Raw genomic sequence first — 25,230 nt, forward strand, 5'->3', positions numbered from 1 at the left:
CTTGCGTGCCAGCAGATATGGCTCTGCGTGCCACCTGTGGCACCCATGCCATAGGTTCGCCATCACTGGTGTAGGGTCTCCTGCTTGAGTGGGGGTTGGACTAGATGACCTACAAGGTCCCTTTCCAACTCTGTTAATCTGTAAACTGTGCTGAAGCCTCTTCATGTCAGCCAGCTGAAATCTCATTGATTTCTTTGACTATGTCACAAAGGTGTTGGATCAAAGTGGTGCCGTGGATATTGCCTATCTGGACTTCAGCAAAGTCTTTGATACGGTTCCACATAAAGAGCTGATAGATAAATTAGTGAAGATTGGACTGAATCCCTGGATAGTTCAGTGGATTTCAAGCTGGCTGAAGCGTAGACATCAGAGAGTTATTGTTAATGGCGAGTATTCTGAGCAGAGACAGGTTACAAGTGGTGTGCCACAAGGGTCTGTTCTGGGTCCTATTCTTTTTAATATGTTTGCGAGTGACATAGGGGACGGTTTGGTAGTGAAGGTTTGCCTATTTGCCGATGACTCTAAAGTGTGCAATAGGGTTGATATTCCTGGAGGGGTCTGTAATATGGTAAATGATTTAGCTTTACTAGATAAATGGTCAAAGCAAAGGAAACTGCAGTTTAATGTTTCCAAATGTAAAATAATGCACTTGGGGAAAAGGAATCCTCAATCTGAGTATTGCATTGGCAGTTCTGTGTTAGCAAAAACTTCAGAAGATAAGGATTTAGGGGTAGTGATTTCTGACAGTCTCAAAATGGGTGAGCAGTGTGGTCGGGCGGTAGGAAAAGCAAGTAGAATGCTTGGCTGCATAGCTAGAGGTATAACAAGCAGGAAGAGGGAGATTGAGATCCCCTTATATAGAGCGCTGGTGAGACCACATTTGGAGTACTGTGTTCAGTTCTGGAGACCTCACCGACAAAAAGATATTGACAAAATTGAACGGGTCCAAAGACGGGCTACAAGAATGGTGGAAGGTCTTAAGCATAAAACGTATCGGGAAAGACTTCATGAACTCAATCTGTATAGTCTGGAGGACAGAAGGAAAAGGCGGGACATGATCAAAACATTTAAATATGTTAAAGGGTTAAATAAGGTTCAGGAGGGAAGTGTTTTTAATAGGAAAGTGAACACAAGAACAAGGGGACACAATCTGAAGTTAGTTGGGGGAAAGATCAAAATCAACATGATAAAATATTATTTGACTGAAAGAGTAGTAGATCCTTGGAACAAACTTCCAGCAGACGTGGTTGGTAAATCCACAGTAACTGAATTTAAACATGCCTGGGATAAACATATATCCATTGTAAGATAAAATACAGGAAATAGTATAATGGCAGACTAGATGGACCATGAGGTCTTTTTCTGCCGTCAGTCTTCTATGTTTCTTTGGGTGTGATGAAATAACCAAGTTCTTAATGTACACTACCTTTGAAACGTAGTGTAAATAAAACCAATAATGGTATCAATGACCTACTTATTTTCATGAGAGAATGAGGGAATTAGTCAACTGTGAAGGATAAGATACAACTTGCAGCCAACGTTTCAGGTCATTAAATACCGTGAGAGGCTTGAAACACTTGTACAGATTCTCAGTCAGACAAGTCGAGATTGTCCCAAAAGTTCTTTTTCAGTTGCCTCCTGAAATGGGGCCGGAGGAGTTTATTTTATTACTGAATTTTGTTTTATTTTATTACTGAATTTTATTACTGATTTATTACAGATGGAAAAACAGGTTCTAGGAGTTTACAACATAAAAACATGAAAAACCAACAAATGCACACAACGAACAATCAATTTTATTTTGAAAGACTGGAAACCCTTACAGGGACTGTTTGTTGAAAGAAAAAAAACTGAATTGATGATTTATATATTTGGGAATGAAAAAGGGATTAAAGAAGGGAATGAGTAAAATGACAACCACTTAATAAAAAGGAAGGTGGAAATCCTTCCTTCCTTCCTTCCTTCCTTCCTTCCTTCCTTCCTTCCTTCCTTCCTTCCTACCTACCTACCTTCCTACCTTCCTTTCTTTCCTCTCTTTCTTCCCTTTTCTCTCTCTTTCTCTTTCCTTCCTTCTTCTTCCTTTTTTCTCTCTCTCCTTTCTGGGTCTTTCTCTCCTTCCTTCCTTCCTTCCTTCCTTCCTTCCTTCCTTCCTTCCTTCCTTCCTTCCTTCCTTCCTTCCTTCCTTCCTTCCTTCCTTCCTTATTTATTTATTTATTTATTTATTTATTTATTTATTTATTTATTTATTTATTTATTTATTTATTTATTTATTTATTTATTTATTAATTAGATTTGTATGCCCCCCGTTTCCGTAGACTCGGGGCGGCTCACAACACAATAAAAACAGTTCATGACAAATCTAATAATTTACAATTTAAAATATTTAAAAACCCCATTATTAAGCAGACATACATACAAATATACCATACATAAATTGTATAGGCCCGGGGGAGATATCTCAGTTCCCCCATGCCTGATGACAAAGGTGGGTTCTAAGGGGTTTATGAAAGGCAAGGAGGGTAGGGGCAGTTCTAATCTCTGGGGGAAGCTGGTTCCAGAGAGTCGGGGCCGCCACAGAGGAGGCTCTTCCCCTGGGGCCCACCAACCGACATTGTTTAGTTGACGGGACCCGGAGAAGGACCACTCTGTGGGACCTAATCGGTCGCTGGGATTTGTGCGGCAGAAGGCGGTCTCGGAGATATTCTGGTCCGATGCCGGGCTTTAAAGGTCATAACCAACACTTTGAATTGTGACCGGAAATTGATCGGCAACCAATGCAGACTGCAGAGTGTTGGTGTAACATGGGCATACCTGGGGAAGCCCATGACTGCTCTCGCAGCTACATTCTGCACGATCTGAAGTTTCCAAACACTTTTCAAAGGTAGCCCCATGTAGAGAGCATTACAGTAGTCGAACCTCGAGGTGATGAGGGCATGAGTGACTGTGAGCAGTGAGTCCCGGTCCAAATAGGGCCGCAACTGGTGCACCAGGCGAACCTGGGCAAACGCCCCCCTCGCCACAGCTGAAAGATGGTTCTCTAATGTGAGCTGTGGATCGAGGAGGACGCCCAAGTTGCGGACCCTCTCTGAGGGGGTCAATAATTCCCCCCCCAGGGTGATGGACGGGCAGGTGGGATTGTCCTTGAGGGGCAAAACCCACAGCCACTCCGTCTTATCAGGGTTGAGTTTGAGTCTGTTGGCACCCATTCAGGCCCCAACAGCCTCCAGACACCGGCACATCACTTCCACTGCTTCGTTGATTGGACATGGGGTGGAGATGTAAAGCTGGGTATCATCAGCGTACTGATGATACCTCACCCCATGCCCTTGGATGATCTCACCCAGCGGTTTCATGTAGATATTGATCCTTCCTTCCTTCCTTCCTTCCTTCCCTCCTTCCTTCCTCCCATGTCCTTATTTTTCCTTTAATTTCTATGCTTTCACTGTATTCAAAAATAAATAAATACAATTTAAAAATGCACAGTTTAAAATAGGGCAAAACTGCCATATGTTGCCATACAACAATGGGCAAAATGTTCACCATCTGTTATCCCAAAAGAATGCTTAATATTTATAGATCTCTTGCGTGAAATGTGACCTGAACTCTATGTCTATTTCCTAGACAACCGTAACATTTATTTAGCTCGGTTGTGACTTATCTGAATTCAGGCAAGAAAATAATTCGTGGTTGGTGTATTGTCATGCCCACTGATGTATTTGTTTTCTTTTTAAATAATGCTTGATATATCAATTGTCTCATTTCAAAATATTCCTGAATGTAATTGTCTTCCTTATCATTGAATGGCTTTTACTGTAAAATTGAATACATGAAACTTTTTTTTCCTTCTTTCTTTCTTAGGCTGCTTGGTTAGCGTTGAATTTATACCTTTTTGTTACATATTTCTTAATATTTGATAGAAGTGAACAGTACTATTACACCAGGCAGATTCTTGGGGTGAGTATCATTTTGGCATCTCATAAAGCTTTTGATCTCCCTGCTGCTGAAAATTGTTTAACCTAACTGGAAAAAAAACCATGTTCATGCTACTTAATAGGATTAAATTGTTCCTGTATTTGCTTTGATGTACAGTGGTACCACTACTTAAGAACTTAATTCATTCTGTGACCAGGTTCTTAAGTAGAAAAAACAATTGCTGCCAACCTGCCTTCCATTGTGGACCTGTATACTGCATGAGTCAAAAAGAGGGCGGGAAAATATTTACTGACCCCTCGCATCCTGGACACAAACTGTTTCAACTCCTACCCTCAAAACATCACTACAGAGCACTGGACACCAAGACAACTAGACACAAGAACAGTTTTTTCCCGAACGCCATCACTCTACTAAACAAATAATTCCCTCAACACTGTCAGACTTTTTACTAAATCTGCACTTCTATTCTACTAGTTTTTCTCATCATTCCTATCACCCATCTCCTCCCATTTAGGACCGTATGACTGTAACTTTTGCTTGTATCCTAAGATTTTTATTAATATTGATTGTTTCTTCATTGCTTATTTGACCCCTATGACAATCATTAAGTTGTGTACCACATGATTCTTGACAAATGTATCTTTTTTTTTAATGTACGTTGAGAGCATCTGCACCAAGACAAATTATTTGTGTGTCCAATCACACTTGGCCGATAAAATTCTATTCTATTCTATTCTATTCTATCCTATCCTATTCTATTCTAGAAAAGTTTGTAAGTAGAAGCAATTTTTCCCATAGGAATCAATGTAAAAGCAAATAATGCGAGCAAACCCATTAGGAAAGAAATAAAAGCTCGGAATTTGGGTGGGAGGAGGTGGAGGAAGAAGAGGAGGAGGACAGTTGCTGCCGAAGGAAGAAGGTGAGATGAGGGGAGCCAAGTTGATCTGGCTGGGGCGAAGTGTCCCCTTTTACCTTTACGCTCCCAGACGCTCCGGGAGGCAACCTCACACCGGGTGTATGGGAGGCAGCGCGAGGGAGTCACCACAGCGAAGTGGTTTATTCCCTCTCGAAGCGCCCAGAGAAAGGAAAATGCTTCATTCACTCTGGACTGCCAAAGTCTCCTTAAGCACCACCAAAAGGCTCCTCTGGCAGTGCAGAAAAGCCCGAGATGGCCGGGATTAAAGGGAGAATGGCAGGAAACTGTCCTGGCTTTCGTGCTGCTCTCAAATTTCCTGGGAATGTTTTCCGGGCTCGGGTTCTTAAATAGAAAATGGTTCTTAAGAAGAGGCAAAAAAATCTTGAACATCGGTTCTTATCTAGAAAAGTTCTTAAGCAGAGATGTTCTTAAGTAGAGATACCACTGTATATAGGTAGTCCTCAATTTGCGATCACAATTAAGTCCAAACATTTCCTTCTTTAAAAAAATAATAATCAAGTTTTTATTTTTTACTTTTATACATATCATTATGTGAATGAAGGCGAGACAAGAGGCAACACAGCTCAGAATCAGAAAGTAAAAACAGCCACTCCCTAGATTTTCCCAGGGCACATCCGTTAGGTTAAGAGTAGTAAAAGTTTTGTCTGACAAGTTTCTGTCTATGTAGTGTATACAATTTTTTAAAAACTGAACATTGGCTGCATTGTTTTACTGCGTGACATTCTTGGGCTTGACCTGATAATATTCGTGCTTTAGAAGAAGCTATAATCTATCTATATAAAAGCCAAATACCACTTACTCATCACGAAATCTCCAGAACTGTAAAGCCTACAAACTTGAAACTTGGCACATATATTTCTCTTGGCTTCTAGGTATTTGCTAAGAAAGGATTTTTCAAAATGACCATCAGATTATTATTATTATTATTATTATTATTATTATTATTATTATTATTATTATTAATTGGATTTGTATGCCGCCCCTCTTCGCAGACTCGGGGCGGCTAACAACAGCAGTAAAATAGTACAACAAAATCCAATACTAAAAAACAGTTAAAAACCCATTATATAAAAACCAATCATACCATACATAAAATTGTGAAGGCCTAGGGGGAAAGTGTATCTTAGTTCCCCCATGCTTGGTGGCAGAGGTGGGTTTTAAGCAGCTTACGAAAGGCAAGGAGGGTGGGGGCAATTCTAATCTCTGGGGGGAGTTGGTTCCAGAGGGTCGGGGCCGCCACAGAGAAGGCTCTTCCTCTGGGTCCCACCAAGCGATATTGTTTGGTTGACGGGACCCGGAGAAGACCCACTCTGTGGGACCTAACTAGTCACTGGGATTTGTGCAGCAGAAGGCGGTCCCTGAGGTAGTCTGGTCCGGTGCCATGAAGGGCTTTATAGGTCATAACCAACACTTTGAATTGTGACCGGAAACTGATCGGCAACCAATGCAGACTGCGGAGTGTTGGAGTAACATGGGCATATTTGGGAAAGCCCATGATTGCTCTCACAGCTGCATTAATATATCTTATATAGTATTATATTAATGCCCTCTGATGCTAAGGAATTAGGTGGTCTACTCCCCCTTCCCACCTGAAAAGAACTTTGTTCCAACTGTCAGTTGCCTTATGTTAATATGTTCTGATGCTACCCCTTCGCTAAATCAGGTATGATTCATGATTCATCCAGCCTGTGATTCATCCAGCCTGAATCATCCAGCCTGTGGGCTGGGAGTTTAGATGTTCTACTACCCCTCCCCATTTGAAAAGAACTCTGTTCCAACTGCCAGTTGTCTTATATTAACACGCTCTGATGCTAAGGAGTTATACATTCTACATAAATGTTCAAGCTTTAAGTGTCAATGTATCAAGCCCAATTGTAACTACTCATTAATTTTCAAGCTTTAACCGTCAATTTATCAAACCCAATCACATAGTTTTGTAGCGCGGGTATCCTGTTACTAGTATAGTATATAAAATGATGCCCAAATGGTCTTATATTCTCTTTGCCTTTCTAGTCTGCGCTGGCTTGGGCTCGGGCTTCCGCCAAGTGTCTGAACTTCAATAGTATGTTGATCCTGTTGCCCATTTGCCGGAATCTCCTCTCCTTCGTGAGAGGCTCCTGTCGGGTAAGCAAAAGGCTGAGCTCGTGGTATGGTGAACTTAGCCCTGGGTGTTGGGTGGGCACTATGAATCCAGCTAGTTGCTAAAAGGTATCTTGTGGAAGATTAGAGGGGGTATAATTTATGTCTGGATCCTGTTTCAGAAAGGTGGAATGTCTCCATTTCCAGATTAAATGATAAGGAAATAAATGAGAAGGTGTGAAATGGCTAGAACATCGACCACAGACAGCTCTGCAGACTCTTGGAATGGAGATTCCAAAGGCATTGAGACTCTGCGGGGTCTTGGGAACTACACTCTAGCAAAATTTGAAGGGTTCCTGGAATAAAACTCATTTAGAAGTACTAGTTGTTCACAGGAGACAATTTGGGACCCAGGGACTGTATTTATTTATTCAATTTTTATTTATTTATTTATTTATTTATTATTTGGATTTGTATGCCGCCCCTCTCCGAAGACTCGGGGCGGCTCACAACAAGTGAAAAACAATCCAATACAATCCAATTAATTAAAATATTATAAGTTGAAGAAAATCCCCAATACTAACATACACACATACAGGCATACCATATATAACTTCAACGTGCCCAGGGGGAGATGTTTAGTTTCCCCATGCCCGACGACAAAGGTGGGTTTTAAGGAGTTTACGGAAGGCAGGAAGAGTAGGGGCAGTTCTGATCTCCGGGGGGAGTTGGTTCCAGAGGGCCGGTGCCGCCACAGAGAAGGCTCTCCCCCTGGGGCCCGCCAACCGGCATTGTTTAGTTGACGGGACCCGGAGGAGGCCCACTCTGTGGGACCTAATCGGTCGCTGGGATTCGTGCGGCAGAAGGCGGTCTCGGAGATATTCTGGTCCAGTGCCATGAAGGGCTTTAAAGGTCATAACCAACACTTTGAATTGTGACCGGAAACTGATCGGCAACCAATGCAGACTGCGGAGTGATGGTGAAACATGGGCATACCTGGGTAAGCCCATGACTGCTCTCGCAGCTGCATTCTGCACGATCTGAAGTTTCCGAACACTTTTCAAAGGTAGCCCCATGTAGAGAGCATTACAGTAGTCGAACCTCGAGGTGATGAGGGCATGAGTGACTGTGAGCAATGAGTCCCGGTCCAGATAGGGCCGCAACTGGTGCACCAGGCGAACCTGGGCAAACGCCCCCCTCGCCACAGCCGAAAGATGGTTCTCTAATGTCAGCTGTGGATCGAGGAGGACGCCCAAGTTGCGGACCCTCTCTGAGGGGGTCAATGATTCCCCCCCCAGGGTAATGGACGGACAGATGGAATTGTCCTTGGGAGGCAAAACCCACAGCCACTCCGTCTTATCCGGGTTGAGTTTGAGTCTGTTGACACCCATCCAGGCCCCAACAGCCTCCAGGCACCGGCACATCACTTCCGCCGCTTCGTTGACTGGGCATGGGGTGGAGATGTAAAGCTGGGTATCATCGGCATATTGATGATACCTCACCCCATGTCCTTGGATGATCTCACCCAGCGGTTTCATGTAGATGTTAAATAGCAAGGGGGAGAGGACCGACCCCTGAGGCACCCCACAAGGGAGAGACCTCGGAGTCGACCTCTGACCCCCCACTAACACCGACTGCGACCGGCCAGAGAGGTAGGAGGAGAACCACTGAAGCACAGTGCCTCCCACCCCCAACCCCTCCAACCGGTGCAGAAGGATACCATGGTCGATGGTATCGAAAGCCGCTGAGAGGTCGAGGAGCACCAGGACAGAGGATAAACCCCTGTCCCGGGCCCGCCAGAGATCATCCATCAACGCGACCAAAGCGGTTTCCGTGCTGTAACTGGGCCTGAAGCCCGACTGCTGGGGACCTAGATAATCGGCTTCTTCCAAGGACCGCTGGAGCTGGAGTGCCACCACCTTCTCGACAACCTTCCCCATGAAGGGAAGGTTGGAGACTGGACGATAGTTGTTAAGTACTGCTGGGTCCAGGGAAGGCTTCTTGAGGAGGGGGCGCACAAGCGCTTCTTTATAGAGTGATGGAAAAACTCCCCTCCCCAAGGAAGCGTTGGTAATCTCCTGGGCCCAGCTCCGTGTCACCTCCCTGCTGGCCGAAACCAACCAGGAGGGACACGGATCCAGTAAACAGGTGGCAGAACTCACAGCTCCAATGGCCTTGTCCACTTCATCAGGTGTCACCAGATCAAACTCTTCCCAGACAGGTGGACAAGTACGTGCCCCAGTCACCTCGACTGACTCGTTGTCAGTCGACTCTGTTTTACAATTGGAGTCGAGGTCGGCCCGGATCTGAGCGACTTTATCAGCGAAAAACGTGTTAAACTCCTCGGCACTACTCTGCAAGGGCTCCCCAACTCCCCCCTGATTAAGAAGGGAGCGGGTCACCCTAAACAGAGCGGCCGGGCGGGATTCCGCTGATGCAATCAAGGCGGCATGGTACGCGCATCTTGCCGCCTTGAGCGCCACTTTGTAAGTCTTAATAAAAGCTCTTACAAGTGTTCGATCAGATTCAGACCTACTCTTCCTCCATCGCTTCTCTAGACGTCTCTTTTGGTGTTTCAACTCCCGGAGCTCCTCGTTGAACCATGGAGCTCTACGGGGTCTAGCGCCACGGAGAGGTCGCAAAGGCGCAATCCGGTCAAGAGCCTCCGCAGCAGCCGTATTCCAGGCCTCCGCAAGAGACTCTGCCGAACTGTGGATGAGTGCCTCTGGAATAACCCCAAGCGCCGTCTGGAAACCCTCTGGATCCATTAGGCGTCTGGGGCGGAACATCTTCATTGGTTCCGCCTCCCTGTGGGGAAGGATTGGAGCCAGGAAGTTAAGCCGTAGTAGAAAATGGTCTGACCATGACAAAGGCACTGCTTCTAAGCCCCTTAGTCTCAGACCATTACTCAGTTGCTCGGAAAGGAATACCATGTCAGGTGCGTGCCCCCCCTCATGAGTTGGACCCCGTACTACTTGAGTCAGGTCCATGGCTGTCATGGTGGCCATGAACTCCTGTGCCAACCCCGAGGTTTCGCCGAGTGACGGCAGGTTGAAGTCCCCCAAGACAATAAGTCTGGGGAACTCCACCGCCAACCCGGCTACCTCCTCGAGTAGCACAGGCAGGGCTTTTGACACGCAGCTGGGAGGCAGGTACGTGAGAAATAAGCCCACCTGAACCCCTAAGTCCAACCTCATCAAGAGTGACTCGCAACCCGCAATTTCCGGAGCAATGAGTCCACGCAGGCAAAGGCTCTCCCTGGCTATAATAGCCACTCCTCCCCCCCTTCCCTGGGGTCGAGGTTGATGCCATATCTGGAACCCAGCTGGGCAAATTTCGGAGAGAGGAACACCTCCCTCCGGGCCCAGCCAGGTTTCAGTGATACATGCCAGGTCGGCCTCCTCATCCAGGATCAATCCCGGATGAGGAGAGCTTTATTTACCACCGACCTGGCATTAAGTAGCAGCAACCTGAGTCCAGGGCCAGAGTTACACTCATCACCAGTACCCAAGATTGGGCTCACAGAGTTGGAACAAGGGACCGTTATTAAGCAACGGTCTCTCGTTCCCCTGGAACGGCTAACTCTGTGACCCCCGCCATATCTGCCTCTCCCCTTCTCCTTAGACTCAGGGCAGCTTACAACATTTTAGCAATAGCACTTTTTAACAGAACCAGCATATTGCCCCCACAAGCCAGGTCCTCATTTTACCCACCTCGGAAGGATGGAAGATTGAGTCAACCTTGAGCCAGTGAGGAGATTTGAACCGCTGACCTACAGATTTACAGTCAGCTTCAGTGGCCTGTAGTACAGCACTCTACCTGCTGCGCCACCCTGGCTCTGTATGAAATCCTCCAATTTCTTCCCCACTCTCTCCTTCCTATTGAAAGCTAGTAAAGCAGAGATCTTCAAACCTTGCAACTTTTAAGACTTGTGGACTTCAACTCCCAGAATTCTCCAGTCAGCATAACTGGCTGGAGAATTCTGGGAGTTGAAGTCCACAAGTCTTAAAGTTGCCAAGTTTGGGGGCCCCTGTAGTAAAGTTTTCCAACACAATAAGTTCTTCAAAACAGAGCAACAAAGAGAAAGGGGTGTCTTGAAATCCAACTTATAACCAAGAATGCTGGCTAGATGGGGCTGGCCCTGATTCAGCAGGTTTATCCTCATTTTTTAATTTATATTTTATTTGGCTGTTCCTGACTTTTGCTTCATCAATTTAGTGTGGCAGATGCACCATAAGACGGCAGCTGGATCATAATTTGGCCTTTCATAAACTGGTGGCTTACATGATTGCTATTCATACAGGTAAATGAAAATATCTGGGAAAGTCTAAAACAGGGGTCAGCAACCAGCAGCTCCGGAGCCACATGTGGCTCCTTGTTGCTGGTTGGTAAAAGAATAAAGATGCAACGTGCTAGGTGGAGACTCTATGGTGGGGAAATGGGACTTCCAGTCGGCATAGAAAAAAGGATGCCACACTAGGAGGAGACTCTATGGTGGGGGATCTGGCCTTCCAGTCATTTCCAGAATTGAAAAGGGAGCTTCCAGTTAGGAGTTTTATGACTCTGAGTGTTTAAGGTTGCGGTGCCCTGGTGTAAAAGAATTCTACGGAAAAGGAATGAATTGTAATATTATGATTCTGCCATGCAAATACAGTGGTACCTCTACTTATGAACTTAATTCGTTCCGTGACCAGGTTCTTACGTAGAAAAGTTTGTAAGAAGAAGCAATTTTCCCCATAGGAATCAATGTAAAAGCAAATAATGTGTGCGATTGGGGAAACCACAGGGAGGGTGGAGGCCCTGTTTCCTCCCAGGAGATTCCTAGAGAGGCCTTACAGAGGCTTCTCCCTGCCTTTTCCGGCCCTGTTTCCTCCCAGGAGATTCCTAGAGAGGCCCCACAGAGGCTTCTCCCTGCCTTTTCCGGCCCTGTTTCCTCCCAGGAGATTCCTAGAGAGGCCCCACAGAGGCTTCTCCCTGCCTTTTCCGGCCCTGTTTCCTCCCAGGAGATTCCTAGAGAGGCCCCACGGAGGCTTCTCCCTGCCTTTTCCGGCCCTGTTTCCTCCCAGGAGATTCCTAGAGAGGCCCCACAGAGGCTTCTCTCCGCCTTTTCCGGTTACAGTTTAGGAGGCTCAGGTTTGTAAGTGGAAAATGGTTCTTGAGAAGAGGCAAAAAAAAATCTTGAACACCTGGTTCTTATCTAGAAAAGTTCGTAAGTAGAGCCGTTTGTAGGTAGAGGTACCACTGTATTCTACATTATGATTAAGATGTATTGAGGTTTTGGTCTCAATCCACTGTCTGGGTGGGTTGGGTTTTTTTCTTTCAAATTCAATAAATGGTTTGCTTTGTGCTTTCCTCAAGCCATTCACATCATTGCTCATTTCTGTAACGTTGAGTGGTACATCGATGCTCAGCAAGAAAAAGACCACAGCTTGCCCTCTATCCTGTCCCAGCTTCATAAGACGGATGGCTTGTGGTTAAATCCTATCCATTCCAAATTTACGGTAAGTGTGTGGCCGAATCAATAATTTACTTCCGAAAAGAAAATTACTTGGGAGCCCTTGGCTAAATATAATAATAACAGGAACCTCTTGATTTTATCTGTAACGTTGGTGATGGCATTTAAGAGGATTATCTCTTACATACAATCCAATAATAAACAAACAAACAAACAAACAAACAAACAAACAAACAAACAAACAAACAAACTCTGCTTTTTTAACCTGGATAAAGAACATAAGATTTACCTGTCACTAATATTTTCTTGGGAGATTTTTCCCTTCCTTCCCAAATGTCTTTTGCTAATTTACACTGTGGGTCGATATTCTAATTGTCTTTTACTTAAAGGATCAATGTCTTAAACATGTCCCTTGAACAGCATTTTTTTTAAAAAAAAAACAATGTGCCATTTTAAAACCTTGTTTTACATTTTTTGGTGAGCTGCCATGGGCATGTTTTTTTTTTTTTTTTTAATAGAATACAATCTGTTTTGGTGATTGATTTTTTTTTCTAAAGGATGTTTGATTTTGGGTGGTCATTTTAGTCTGTTACAATTTTGTTATACGGGCCTAAAAGTTATGGGATTGAAATTATCCAGATAATTATCTGATAAATTGTGAAATGTAAAAATAATTAAGATATACAAATATATACAACAAATTTTGAAAGCGTCAACAGTGCAGTTGAAAACTCGAGTTGTGTATGTGTGTGTAATGTTTTGTTAGTTTCTTGTTTTTGTTGTTTTTTTCTTTAATTTATTAAAGTAATAAAGATTATTAAAAAAAAAAAAATTCTCCAGGTGGAGAAGATCCTAGGTTGTGGAACATACCCTTGGCAAGGGTTGGATGCTGGGGGTTTGCAGGGGTTCGGGAGAATTTGTAGCTAAGATTCTGTGGTGTTCAAAGAACTCCCAATCCGACCCCTGGTTGGCTTCACCCACTCACCCCTCCCCTCCACTGATGGTTTGCTCCTCTTTGGCACTACCGATGCGCCCTCTGAGGCCGTTGTGAGTGTGTACGTGTGCACGCCCATCGACGCAAGATTCAGCAAGTGAAATCTGCAGATGTGCACGTGAGCGAGATTTTGGTGATTGACGAAAATGGCTAAAATCTCACTCACGCGAGCATCCTCACATGATATTTCACTTGCTGCGCATGCGCATGCGCAGAATTTTGCGTGGGGGTATGTGTTCATATATCAGTGACACGCAGCTGCATGCGCACCCCAGATTTCCCTACTGGGATGTGCACTGGATAGCGTAACCTGGAAGCCATTACTGCTCCCCTCCCAGGAGTCTCCACATGGCCTGTTTTGGATGCAAGGTAAGAGCAGGGCCTATGTGGACACTCAGACAGGGGAAAAACAGGCCTCCTGGAAGCTCTAGAGGGCTGCCGGAGCCCAGGAGATGCAGTTTTCTCCCTCTCAGAGTCTCAAGGGGAAACTTCGGAGCCCGGGGAGGGCAAACATGGAAGCCAACTAGGCCACGCCCACCATGGCCACACCCACCTGGCACCCGGGCAGAGAAGTCCGTGCTAAAATTTTTGAAGCCCATCCCTTGAGGTCCCCGGGGACACGATCTGTGATGCCTTTGTGTGACTTCGCCTTGCTTGGTCTTGCAGATCCCTTTAGCTGTAGCGTTCACCACCATTCCAGGCCTGACGGGCGTGATCATCACTTTGGCTCTTATTCTCATGATCACTTCTTCCATGGAACAAATCCGCAGGAGCTATTTCGAGGTCTTCTGGTACACCCACCATCTCTTTGTCGTCTATTTTGCCGGCCTCGTCATCCATGGCATCGCGTAAGGCACCAATGTTTTAAACAGATGGCAGGATGGGTTAATCCCAGCAACTGATTAGGTCCCACAGAGTCGGCCTTCTCCGGGTCCCGTCAACTAAACAATGTTGGTTGGCGGGCCCCAGGGGAAGAGCCTTCTCTGTGGTGGCCCCGAATCTCTGGAACCAGCTCCCCCCAGAGATTAGAACTGCCCCTACCCTCCTTGCCTTTCGTAAACTCCTCAAAACCCACCTTTGTCGTCAGGCATGGGGGAATTGAGATATCTCCCCCGGGCCTATATAATTTATGTATGGTATGTTTGTAGGTATGTCTGCTTAAAAATGGGGTTTTCTTAACTACTTTAAATTTTTAAATTGTAAATTATTAGATTTGTTATGAATTTTTTTATTATGTTGTGAGCCGCCCCGAGTCTACGGAAAGGGGCGGCATACAAATCTAATAAATAAATTAAATAAATAAATAAATAAATAAATAATTCTACACACACACTCATACACACACTCACGGACCTGTTCTTTAGAACCGTTAGTAACTTGGCGGGCTGGGTCACTGGAACTGGCATGACCCAGGCCGCGCCCCCAAGATGGTTCTCTCGGCAGCACCATGGGTGCCGCCATCTTGTTTTTTGCTTCTGTGTATGCACACAAGCTTTTTTAAGTACTGCCAACCGGCAGCAGAAGAATCTGGAAAAATCCGCCCCCCACACACACAATGGCTGAATTATTTATACGCACAAATACATATCCATGTACACACACATATCATTTTGTTTGAAAGTTTTAACCGCATTAATAAAAGAATTAATAAAAATTGAAAGGGAACAAAAACGAATAAAGAGAAAAAACAGAGAGAAAAGCTAAAAGCGTAGAAGAAAACCAGACAAAAGATGTAAACATGAATTGATAAGATGGGTTAATACTGATGCACTTGGCTTTCTAAAATACAAGATACTGTAGATGATGGGATGAGGAGACAAGACAAGATGATAAGATAACCTTAATTATCATTTTTTTTCCTGTGGGCACTCTGGCACACATTAAAAATGAAATTATGTTGCTTGCTCTCAAATTATACACATACATAGCACACCTATAGATATGCAATATTTATACATATGTATATACCTACGGTACAACCTGGCATATAAATACATATAAATATTAAATGGGTGAGAAGATTGATTACTTTTTAAAAAACATTTATCTTGTTTTATTTTATAATTAAGCAATCTTTTTATTATGCGATAATTTTAAAATTGTTATAAAAGCTAGTGTTTGGATCCTGTGGTCTTTATACAGTGTTGACTGGAGATTATTAACATTCTGATGTTTAGATTAAAAGCCCCTTAAAAACAAAACTAAACAAAAGAGTATATTAATATGAACCATGGTTCTTAAAATGTTAACATTGATGTTTACTTTTTACATCTGGAATTAAAGGTGGCAATTAATAAAGAGCTGCAAATTATACTAGTTTCTTGAGGGATTGCAGATATCTGCATTTTGAAGGCCATGTTTGGTTAAGCTAATGATACTTGCATGATGTGACTCATAATTCGAAAGTACAAATGTAATAGTTTCCCTGCAATCCTATTATAGCAGCCAATGTAAATATATGACATAGCCAATAGTTGTATCTGGAATTCCTTCCACTCCCTGGAGCAATGAGTGAAGGATTATGGGATTTTAGAAACTTCTGGAAGTCTCTTACTACTTAGGGGGAAAAAAGAGTGAGAGGGATGGGGGCGTCAAACACAAAGGATCAGGCCATATATTAAGTAGCTGTTCAGGAAATTTAGTCCACATGTCTGTAGACAGAAATCTAGTCCACTAAAGTTAGACTTTTTTCTCCTGCTTGGGAAAGGGGTTGGAGTAGATACCTACAAGGCCCCTTTCAACTCTGTTAATTTATTTATTTTATGTATTTATTTTGTCAAGTACATGTTGGTAGTATACAAAGATGTAACAATGTTTTTATACATGATACTAGTAAGAGAGAAACATTAGGACAGGGGATGGAAGGCACGCTGGTGCACATGCATTGACCTCTTAGGAAACAGGTGAGGTCAACAGTGGATAGTCTAAGGATAAAGTTTTGGGGGTTAGGTGATGATACTACAGAGCCAGATAGTGAGTCCCATGCATCAACTACTTGGTTACTAAAGTCGTATTTCCTGCAGTCGAGGTTTAGAGTGGTTTACTTTGAGTTTGTATCTGTTGTGTGCTCGTGTGTTATTGTGGTTGAAGCTGAAGTAGTCGTTGACAGGAAGGACGTTGTAGCAGATGAGTTTCTGGGCTATGCTTAGGTCGTGTTTAAGGCGATGTATTTCTAAGCCAGTGATGGCAAACGTACGGCACAGGTGCCACAGGTGACATGCGGAGATGTATCTGCTGGCATGCAAGCCGTTGTTCTAGCTCAGCTCCAACGTGCATGTATGTGCTGGCCAGCCGATTTTTGGCTTGCACAGAGGCTCCAGGGGGGCACTTTTGGCCTCCTGAGAGCCTCTGGAGGGATGGGGAAGGCTATTTTTACCCTCCCCCAGCTTCAGGAAATCCTTTGGAGCCTGAGGAGGGCAAAACATGTGCCTACTGGGCCCACCAGAAGTTGGGAAACAATCCGTTTCCAGCATCCAGAGGGCCTCCAGAGGCCTCCCGGGAGTGGGGGAAGCTGTTTTCGCCCTCCCCAGGCATTGAATTATGGTTGTGGGCACTCACACATGCGTGATAGTGCAGCCCACCCTCTTTTGGCACCCGAGGAAAAAAAGGTTCACCATAAACGTTTTAAGATTTTTTAAACCTAGGATTGTAAATCTAGTTGCGTAGGATATTCTGTTGCAAGAATAATATGTAAATAATATTAATTGGCACCAGATCAGGGTCCCTGGAATTCAAGAAGGATTGGACTTAGACTGTTTGTGGGAATGTAATGATTCTAGGACAGGGGTGTCAAACTTGCATCTTCATGGCATCATCATGTGATGTATTGGGACTCCCCCCCTTCGCTAAACTGGGCGAGGGCTGGGCTAGTATTTGACACATCTGGTTGGTGGCCGCGAGTTTGACACCCCTGTTCTAGGCTGCTGCTTCTTCAATCGTCAAATTCTTAATCAAAATTCTTAATTATTTATCTGTTTTGTTTTGATATACATCGTTTATCTTGTGCTACCTCCTTTTCTAATTTTGCCATCTGGATTTCAAATATTGTTTTCCGTTCTCATTCGGGTTCAAAATGCTATTAGCTATCAAAATTTATCTTGGCTATTTGCTTTTTTCTACTAAAACTATGCCATAGTGCTTCACTCTATTTCTTATATTCTTACTTATCTCATTCATGTTTTTTTATACCCTCCTTTTAATATAACTGCCCTCTACGAGGAAAGTTCCAAATTTAATGTCCTTCCAGTTAATGACTACTTTACCTTCAACCCCAACAACACACGAGCACGTAGTAGATTCAAACTGAATATCAACCACTCTAAACTAGACTGCAGAAAATGCGACTTCAGCAAGAGCATGATCAATGCCTGGAATTCACTCCCTGACTCTGTTGTTTCTTCCCCAAATCCCAAAATTTTTAACCTTAGATTATCTACAATTGACCTCTCCCTTTTCCTAAGAGGTCTATAAGGAGCATGCATAAGCATACCATTGTTCCTACCATCCCTGTCCTACTGTCCTATTGTCCTTTATTTTAATCATTACTTTCTATATTATGTTTGTTTGTTTGTTTGTTTGTTTGTTTGTTTGTTTGTTTATTTATTTATTTATTTATTTATTTATTTATTTATTTATTTATTTATTTATTTATTTATTTATTTATTTATTTATTTATTTATTTATTTATTTATTTATTTATTTATTTATTTATTTATTTATTTATTTATTTATTTATTTATTTATTTATTTGTATGCCGCCCCTCTCCAGAGACTCGGGGCGGCTAACAGCGACAATAAAACAGTGTACAATAGTAATTTGGTACTGATGATTAAAAATCTATTAATATAAAAACCAAACATACTTACATACATACCATGCATAGAATTGTAAAGGCCTAGGGGGAAAGAGGATCTCAATTCCCCCATGCCTGGCGGCAGAGATGGGTTTTAAGTTGTTTACGAAAGGGTTTTAAGTTGTTTACGAAAGGCAAGGAGGGTGGGGGCAGTTCTAATCTCTGGGGGGAGTTGGTTCCAGAGGGTCGGGGCCGCCACAGAGAAGGCTCTTCCCCTGGGTCCCGCCAGGCAACATTGCTTAGTTGACGGGACCTGGAGAAGATCCACTCTGTGGGACCTAACTGGTAGCTGGGATTCGTGCAGCAGAAGGCGGTCCCTGAGGTAATCTGGTCTGGTGCCATGAAGGGCTTTATAGGTCATAACCAACACTTTGAGTTGTGACCGGAAACTGATCGGCAACCAATGCAGACTGCGGAGTGTTGGTGTAACATGGGCATATTTGGGAAAGCCCATGATTGCTCTCGCAGCTGCATTCTGCACGGTCTGAAGTTTCCGAACATTTTTCAAAGGTAGCCCCATGTAGAGAGCGTTACAGTAGTCGAGTCTCGAGGTGATGAGGGCACGAGTGACTGTGAGCAGTGAGTCCCGGTCCAGATAGGGCCGCAACTGGTGCACCAGGCGAACCTGGGCAAACGCCCCCCTCGCCACAGCTGAAAGATATTTCTCTAATGTGAGCTGTGGATCGAGGAGGACACCCAAGTTGCGGACCCTCTCTGAGGGGGTCAGTAATCCCCCTCCAGGGTTATGGACGGACAGATGGCATTGTCCATGGGAGGCAGAACCCACAGCCACTCCGTCTTATCCGGGTTGAGCTTGAGTCTGTTGACACCCATCCAGACCCCAACAGCCTCCAGGCACCGGCACATGTTTATATAAACTACTATTCTATACTCGATTGACAAAATAAATAAAATAAATTTACTCCCACCTACCTCCGCAGAGGTCTTGTTCGTGGGCAAACGCCTGAAAGCCTGAAGAAGCATGACCCCGAGGAGTGCGCGCATCACCCTTCCCGGTGGGGCCAAAACGGCAGCCATCATCACTATTGTGCAGTGCCTGAGTTTGGAAGTATTCCAGCAGAGGTGAGAACATCTTTGGGGATAGTCTGTGCCGTGATGGAAGGAAAGGTATATTCCCAGCAGGGAGAGGTGCTATTCCAGAGGAATAAGAGGCAACTCAGCGAAGATATCTTGGCAAAGGTGGTTTTCAGAACCTTACGGATGGCGGGGAGAATGGGGGCAGTGCGAATCCTGTTCGTTCCACAGGGCCGGGGCCGCCACAGAGAAGGCTCTTCTCCTAGGTCCCGCCAGTCGGTATTGTCTGGCTGATGGGACCTGGAGAAGACCAATTCTGTGGGATCCGACCGCTTGAGGCAGAAGATGGTCCCATAGGTAGTCTGGTCTGGTGCCAGACTAATTATTGGCTCCTGGTGTTTTCTTTCTGGGGGAAACAGTACTAAATAGCTCTTTGTGTGTTTAAGGTTGCAGACCTCTGTCCTAGCCCTATTCCATTAAAGAAGACCCCCATGAAAATTTTGCTTTGGATTGGTTGAGTCAGTTGCCAAACCTTGGCATCACCCAATGTGTAGTTGACGTTAACCCAAAGTTCATCCACCCAGCCCCAAAGCTGAGCTTCCTATTACACAAAATGTAGCTATTAATTGATTGGGGCTTGGTGAGTTATAAAGTTATAGTATTTTAGTTTAGTATACAGTGGTACCTCGGTTCTCGACCACAATTCGTTCCGGAAGTGTGGTCGAGAACCAATTTAGTCCAGAACTGAAACAATTTATCCCATAAGATAAATTCCCCTCAGCTGTCTCTCCCTGTAGCTTGCCAGCTTCTGTCCTCAGCTTTCTCGGGTGTTCAAATTCCAAATGTTTGTTTGGATTTCAGGGCAAAATTTTCTCGAATTTCTTAGTCGAATACCGATTTATTCGAATTGTAAATCGTTCGAAAACCGAGGTACCACTGTATTGGGAAAACCTGGGCAATTATGATAAAAAAACAATCTGCGGTTTAATATAATGCATGAATTCAGCATAATTCTGGAGATAGAACGATCAGGAAAAAGCATTTCCTGCAGGATGGTCTTTCTTATTGTACTTTCCTTCTTTTAAGTCCTGGAAGTGGGTGCTGGCACCTCTTATTCTCTATGCATTTGAGCGAGCCCTGAGGATTTGGCGTTCCTGCCAGAAGGTGGTTATTACAAAGGTAGGTGTGGTTTGGTCTTCCGTCTTCAAACCTACTAACCAGCTTTGACCTAAATATAGTTAAGGGAGAGGGAGGGAAGGGTGGGGGAGGGATGGAGGGAGAGGGAGGGACACACACACACACACACACAGATAGACAGAGATAGATGGATGGATGGATGGATAGGTAGGTAGGTAGGTAGGTAGAGAAATAGATAGGTAGGTAGATAGGTAGGTAGGTAGATAGGTAGAGAAATAGATAGGTAGGTAGGTAGGTAGGTAGATAGATAGATAGAAACAGAGAGACAGGGACAGAGAGGGAGACAGACAGAGACAGACAGACAGAGAGAGAGACAGAGAGAGATGGACAGAGAGACAGAGAATAAGAGTGAGAGAGAGAGACAGAGAGGCAGAGATAGAGAGACAGAGAGAGACACAGAGAGAGACAGAGACAGAGAGAGAGACACACACACATATACACACAGAGACAAACAGATAGAGAAAGAGACACAAAGAGAGAGGGAGACAGAGAGACAGACAGACAGAGATCTAAAACCCATAATCACGTAGTACAATATTACTGCCCTATTACAGTAAAGATGACTTAGAGCCGAGCTCAGCTTCCAGGCCGCTTCCATCTGAAAGTGGTTTCCTGCTTCGCTGCTTATCCAATGAAAAGTGATGGAGGTCTTGAAAACCTGCCCACAGTTTCTGTAATTTTAACATAAAGGTCATCCAATGTTGGTCCTACTGGATATAGGCCGCTAGACCAGGCCATGAAATCCACTTCGCAGGATGTCTAACATGTCTTTTGACCAAGATTCCAACAGACTCTGGCACTTCCCTCTCCTTGTCGTTCAGTGAAACAGGGAGTCTGTGTCTGAGCTGCTTTCAAACATTAATCTGGGTGAAGAATTGGTTTAGCTACTGTTGCTTAGACGAAACTGCTTTTTTCCAAGTGGCTGGGAAGATCCAGGTTTAAACTCAGCCGTGGGATATTATTGCGTGACTATTCATTCATTCATTCATTCATTCATTCATTCATTCATTCATTCATTCATTCATTCATTCGGACTCTGAGCGGCTAACAATTGGAATAAATACAACAACAATAAAAACAGTTAAAATCTAGTAATAAAAATCAATAATAACAATAATATAAAAAACATACATACTTACAATCAGCCTACTTCCAGACCTGCCGGAAAAGCCAGGTCTTAACGGCTTTCCGGAAGACCGGTAGGGTGGAGATAATGTGGATCTCTGGAGGCAGTTGGTTCCAAAGAATCGGAGCCACCGCAGAAAAGGCTCTTCCCCGAGGTCCCGCCAGCCAACATTGTTTAGCGGACGGGACCTGGAGAAGGTCAACTCTGTGAGCCCTTACTGGCCACAGTGAGGTATGAGGGAGGAGTCGGTCCCATAAATAGTCTGGCCCTGAGCCATTTAGGGCTTTAAAGGTGATAACCAACACCTTGAATTGCGTTTGGAGACCGACTGGCAACCAACGCAGCTTGCGTAGAGTTGGAGTAATATGGGTGTACCTTGGTACACCCGTTATTAAACGTCTCCGATGCTCCTCAAGGGTAGTCCCATGTAGAGCGTATTGCAATAGTCAAGTCAAGGAAGAATTACTCTGTCCCCAGGCTAATCTCCATCTTTTATGTGAACAAAAGAGAAAGGAGGAGGCAGCTTGTGTGTCTGCATCAAAGAGGGAGGAAGGGTTCGCTCTGTCTTCCTCGCACCTTTACTCAATGTGGGGAGAGGATATTGTATATGGGGAGTGGGAGTCACTGCCATCCCCATTGGGACAAGGCAGAGGGCAGGAATGGTGAACTTTTTCAGCACCGAGTGGCGCCCAAACTAGAATACACATTCATATGCATTCACTGGAGCACTGGTAACCCGAAGACATTTTGGGACCATTTTCGGCTTGTTTTCTGGCCATTTTTCAGGCCGCTTTTTATACCTAGGGCAGGATTAGAACTCACTTCCTGATTTCTAACCTGATACCTTGGAAACCGGAATATGCCCCCCAGAAACAGCCTGAAAATGGCATGAAAAAAACGGCATGAAAACAGCTCAAAAATGGCCTGAAAACATTCTAAAAAATGGTCTGAAAATGGCTCAAAAACCTGCTTGAAAATAGCCTGAAAATAGTTCAAAAATGGCCTGAAAATAGTTTAAAAATGGCCTGAAAATAGTTCATAAATAGCCTGAAAATTGCCTGAAAAACCAGCCTGAAAACAGCTCATAAACCAGCCTGAAAATGGCTTGAAAAATGGTCTGAAAAACAGCCTAATTTGGGGGCATTTTCAGGTGCTCCTGTACCCGCAAAAACCAGCTGGTTGGCGCACATCTGCACACTGAAAAGCAGAAGAGCTGCTGGTGAGGGCACACATGCCCATAGAGAGGGCTCTCTATGCCACCTCTGGCACGCACGCCATAGGTTCCCCATCATGGGCACAGGGTTTGCTCACTGTTGAAACCTTGTCTTTCAGGTCATCATGCATCCCTCCAGAGTCCTGGAAATTCAGATGTGCAAGGCAGGTTTCAGCATGGAAATCGGACAGTATGTGTTCCTTAACTGCCCCGCCATCTCCTATCTAGAGTGGCATCCGTTCACTCTCACCTCCGCCCCAGAGGAAGACTTCTTCTCTGTCCACATTCGGGTGGCGGGTGATTGGACTGAGACCTTGATTGACACCTTGCAGCAGCCAAACCCACCAATGCCCAGGTGAGCGGCGACGTTGGGACTCTGTCCATAACTATTGTGTTGGCCGGGGTTCTCGGCACGAGCCCCCAATTAAAGTTCAAAGGTAGGAATTCAGACACACACAGTTGTAAAGTCAATAACACTGTTTTATCGAAAGGAAAACAGGAGCCAAACACACTCTTAGTCAGTCAAAGTGCTCACCTTCAAAGCAACAGCCTTGAATGCTGTGATGAACCATAAACAAACACAAAGCAGATAACAAGCAGCTGTGAAGACGTCACAGCCATTCTCCTTCAAGTGTTCTCAAGTCACAAACTTGACAATGATTGAGTTCAAAAGTCCTGGCAACAGTTCAAAGAGTCCTTGTCGAATCCTGATACAAAATACACGTCTCTCCTTCACCGAAAGGATAAACTTCCATGCCCAGAGGCCAGAACGCTGACAATTTAACAACAGCCCCAATTAGTCTAATTACACCCAGCCACAGGTGACCTCCCTTATTTCCTGTAGTATTTACGCAGTTGCTTTTTCCTAGACATTGTCCTGCGTCTGTGCACATGAATGAATGTCTCTCCTTCAGAATCCAGTGATGATAACGATGATGAATCACTCACAGGGCGACTATCTAATGGGCTGTCTGCCATTATCTCCTCTGAGGATCCCACTTCACTTTCACTATCTGCTACAGACGCTTCGCTGTCAGAAGCAGTCGGCAGTAAACCTGACATCTGACAATGGGAGGATTCACCCACATCAACCCCCACAGTCCTTGGGGCAGGAGCTGGCCCAGAGCCAACCACCACAATACAAATACAACCCCCCACAAAATATTTTTTTAAAAAAGATGGTGGCATCCACGGACCCTCACTGACTGAACTGGTTCTGTGACATCATCGTAATGTCACCATTGGGTTGCTACCAGTTCGGGCAAACTGATCTGAACCAGGGAAGAACCCATCTCTGCCTCTAGGCCACTGTACCACTCAGCTTTTTGTAGCCTATGAAAGCGGAGAAAGCAAAACACGGTTTGCTCATCTTTTCAGGATGATGGTGGATGGTCCTTTTGGCACAGCCAGCGAGGATGTCTTCCGGTATGAGGTGGCCATGTTGGTGGGAGCTGGGATTGGGGTGACTCCCTTTGCTTCGGTACTGAAATCCATCTGGTACAAGTTCCAGCGTGGGGACCAGGAACTTCAAACCAGAAAGGTAAGCTCAGTTGGTTTCTCGGCAACCTGTTTACAAGTAGTCTTTCTTACGGTACAGCAATCAGAGTTCTTGAGTTTATGTCTTATAGGCTTAAGCCAGAATAATGAGCCAGGCTCATAGAAATAGAAACATAGAAGATTGAAGGCAGAAAAAGACCTCATGGTCTATCTAGTCTGCCCTTATACTATTTCCTGTATTTTATCTTACAATGGATATATGTTTATCCCAGGCATGTTTAAATTCAGTTACTGTGGATTTACCAACCACGTCTGCTGGAAGTTTGTTCCAAGGATCTACTACTCTTTCAGTGAAATAATATTTTCTCACGTTGCTTTTGATCTTTCCCCCAACTAACTTCAGATTGTGTCCCCTTGTTCTTGTGTTCACTTTCCTATTAAAAACACTTCCCTCCTGGACCTTATTTAACCCTTTAATATATTTAAATGTTTCGATCATGTCCCCCCTTTTCCTTCTGTCCTCCAGACTATACAGATTGAGTTCATGAAGTCTTTCCTGATACGTACTATTATTATTATTATTATTATTATTATTATTATTATTATTATTATTATTATGACTTGGGAGGTGCCGACGGGCATTTGAAAGCATGTTATTGTTTCTGTCTTCTTTTCTTTTCTTTCTTGTGTGGGCTGCAAGATTTACTTCTACTGGATTTGCCGAGAAACGGGGTCATTTGCCTGGTTCAAACACCTCCTGTCCTCCTTGGAACAAGAGATGGAGGGGTCAGGCAGAGCAGATTTCCTGAGCTATCATCTCTACCTCACGGGCTGGAACCGAAGCATGGTGAGTTGGAGGGCTAACCTTTGTGTCTTATTCTCGAGCTTCTTGACTTATCGCTGGGCACCTT

At 44.4% G+C, this 25,230-nt stretch overlaps 1 protein-coding gene across 1 annotated transcript in view; it reads left to right on the forward strand.

Annotated features, from left to right (window-relative positions):
* NOX1 (NADPH oxidase 1) overlaps positions 1 to 25,230 on the forward strand; it is a 39,837-nt gene that overhangs the window by 8,764 nt on the left and 5,843 nt on the right. Inside the window, exons 2-11 of the mRNA XM_070760145.1 lie at positions 3,859 to 3,954; positions 6,884 to 6,994; positions 11,168 to 11,252; positions 12,308 to 12,450; positions 14,065 to 14,246; positions 19,193 to 19,334; positions 20,373 to 20,465; positions 22,942 to 23,177; positions 24,200 to 24,362; positions 25,020 to 25,166. Of these exons, the coding sequence (XP_070616246.1) occupies positions 3,859 to 3,954; positions 6,884 to 6,994; positions 11,168 to 11,252; positions 12,308 to 12,450; positions 14,065 to 14,246; positions 19,193 to 19,334; positions 20,373 to 20,465; positions 22,942 to 23,177; positions 24,200 to 24,362; positions 25,020 to 25,166 (1,398 nt within the window). The remainder of the gene's footprint in view (positions 1 to 3,858; positions 3,955 to 6,883; positions 6,995 to 11,167; positions 11,253 to 12,307; positions 12,451 to 14,064; positions 14,247 to 19,192; positions 19,335 to 20,372; positions 20,466 to 22,941; positions 23,178 to 24,199; positions 24,363 to 25,019; positions 25,167 to 25,230) is intronic.

Source organism: Erythrolamprus reginae, chromosome 8 (genome assembly GCF_031021105.1).
Source record: "Erythrolamprus reginae isolate rEryReg1 chromosome 8, rEryReg1.hap1, whole genome shotgun sequence".
NCBI lineage: Eukaryota > Metazoa > Chordata > Lepidosauria > Squamata > Dipsadidae > Erythrolamprus > Erythrolamprus reginae.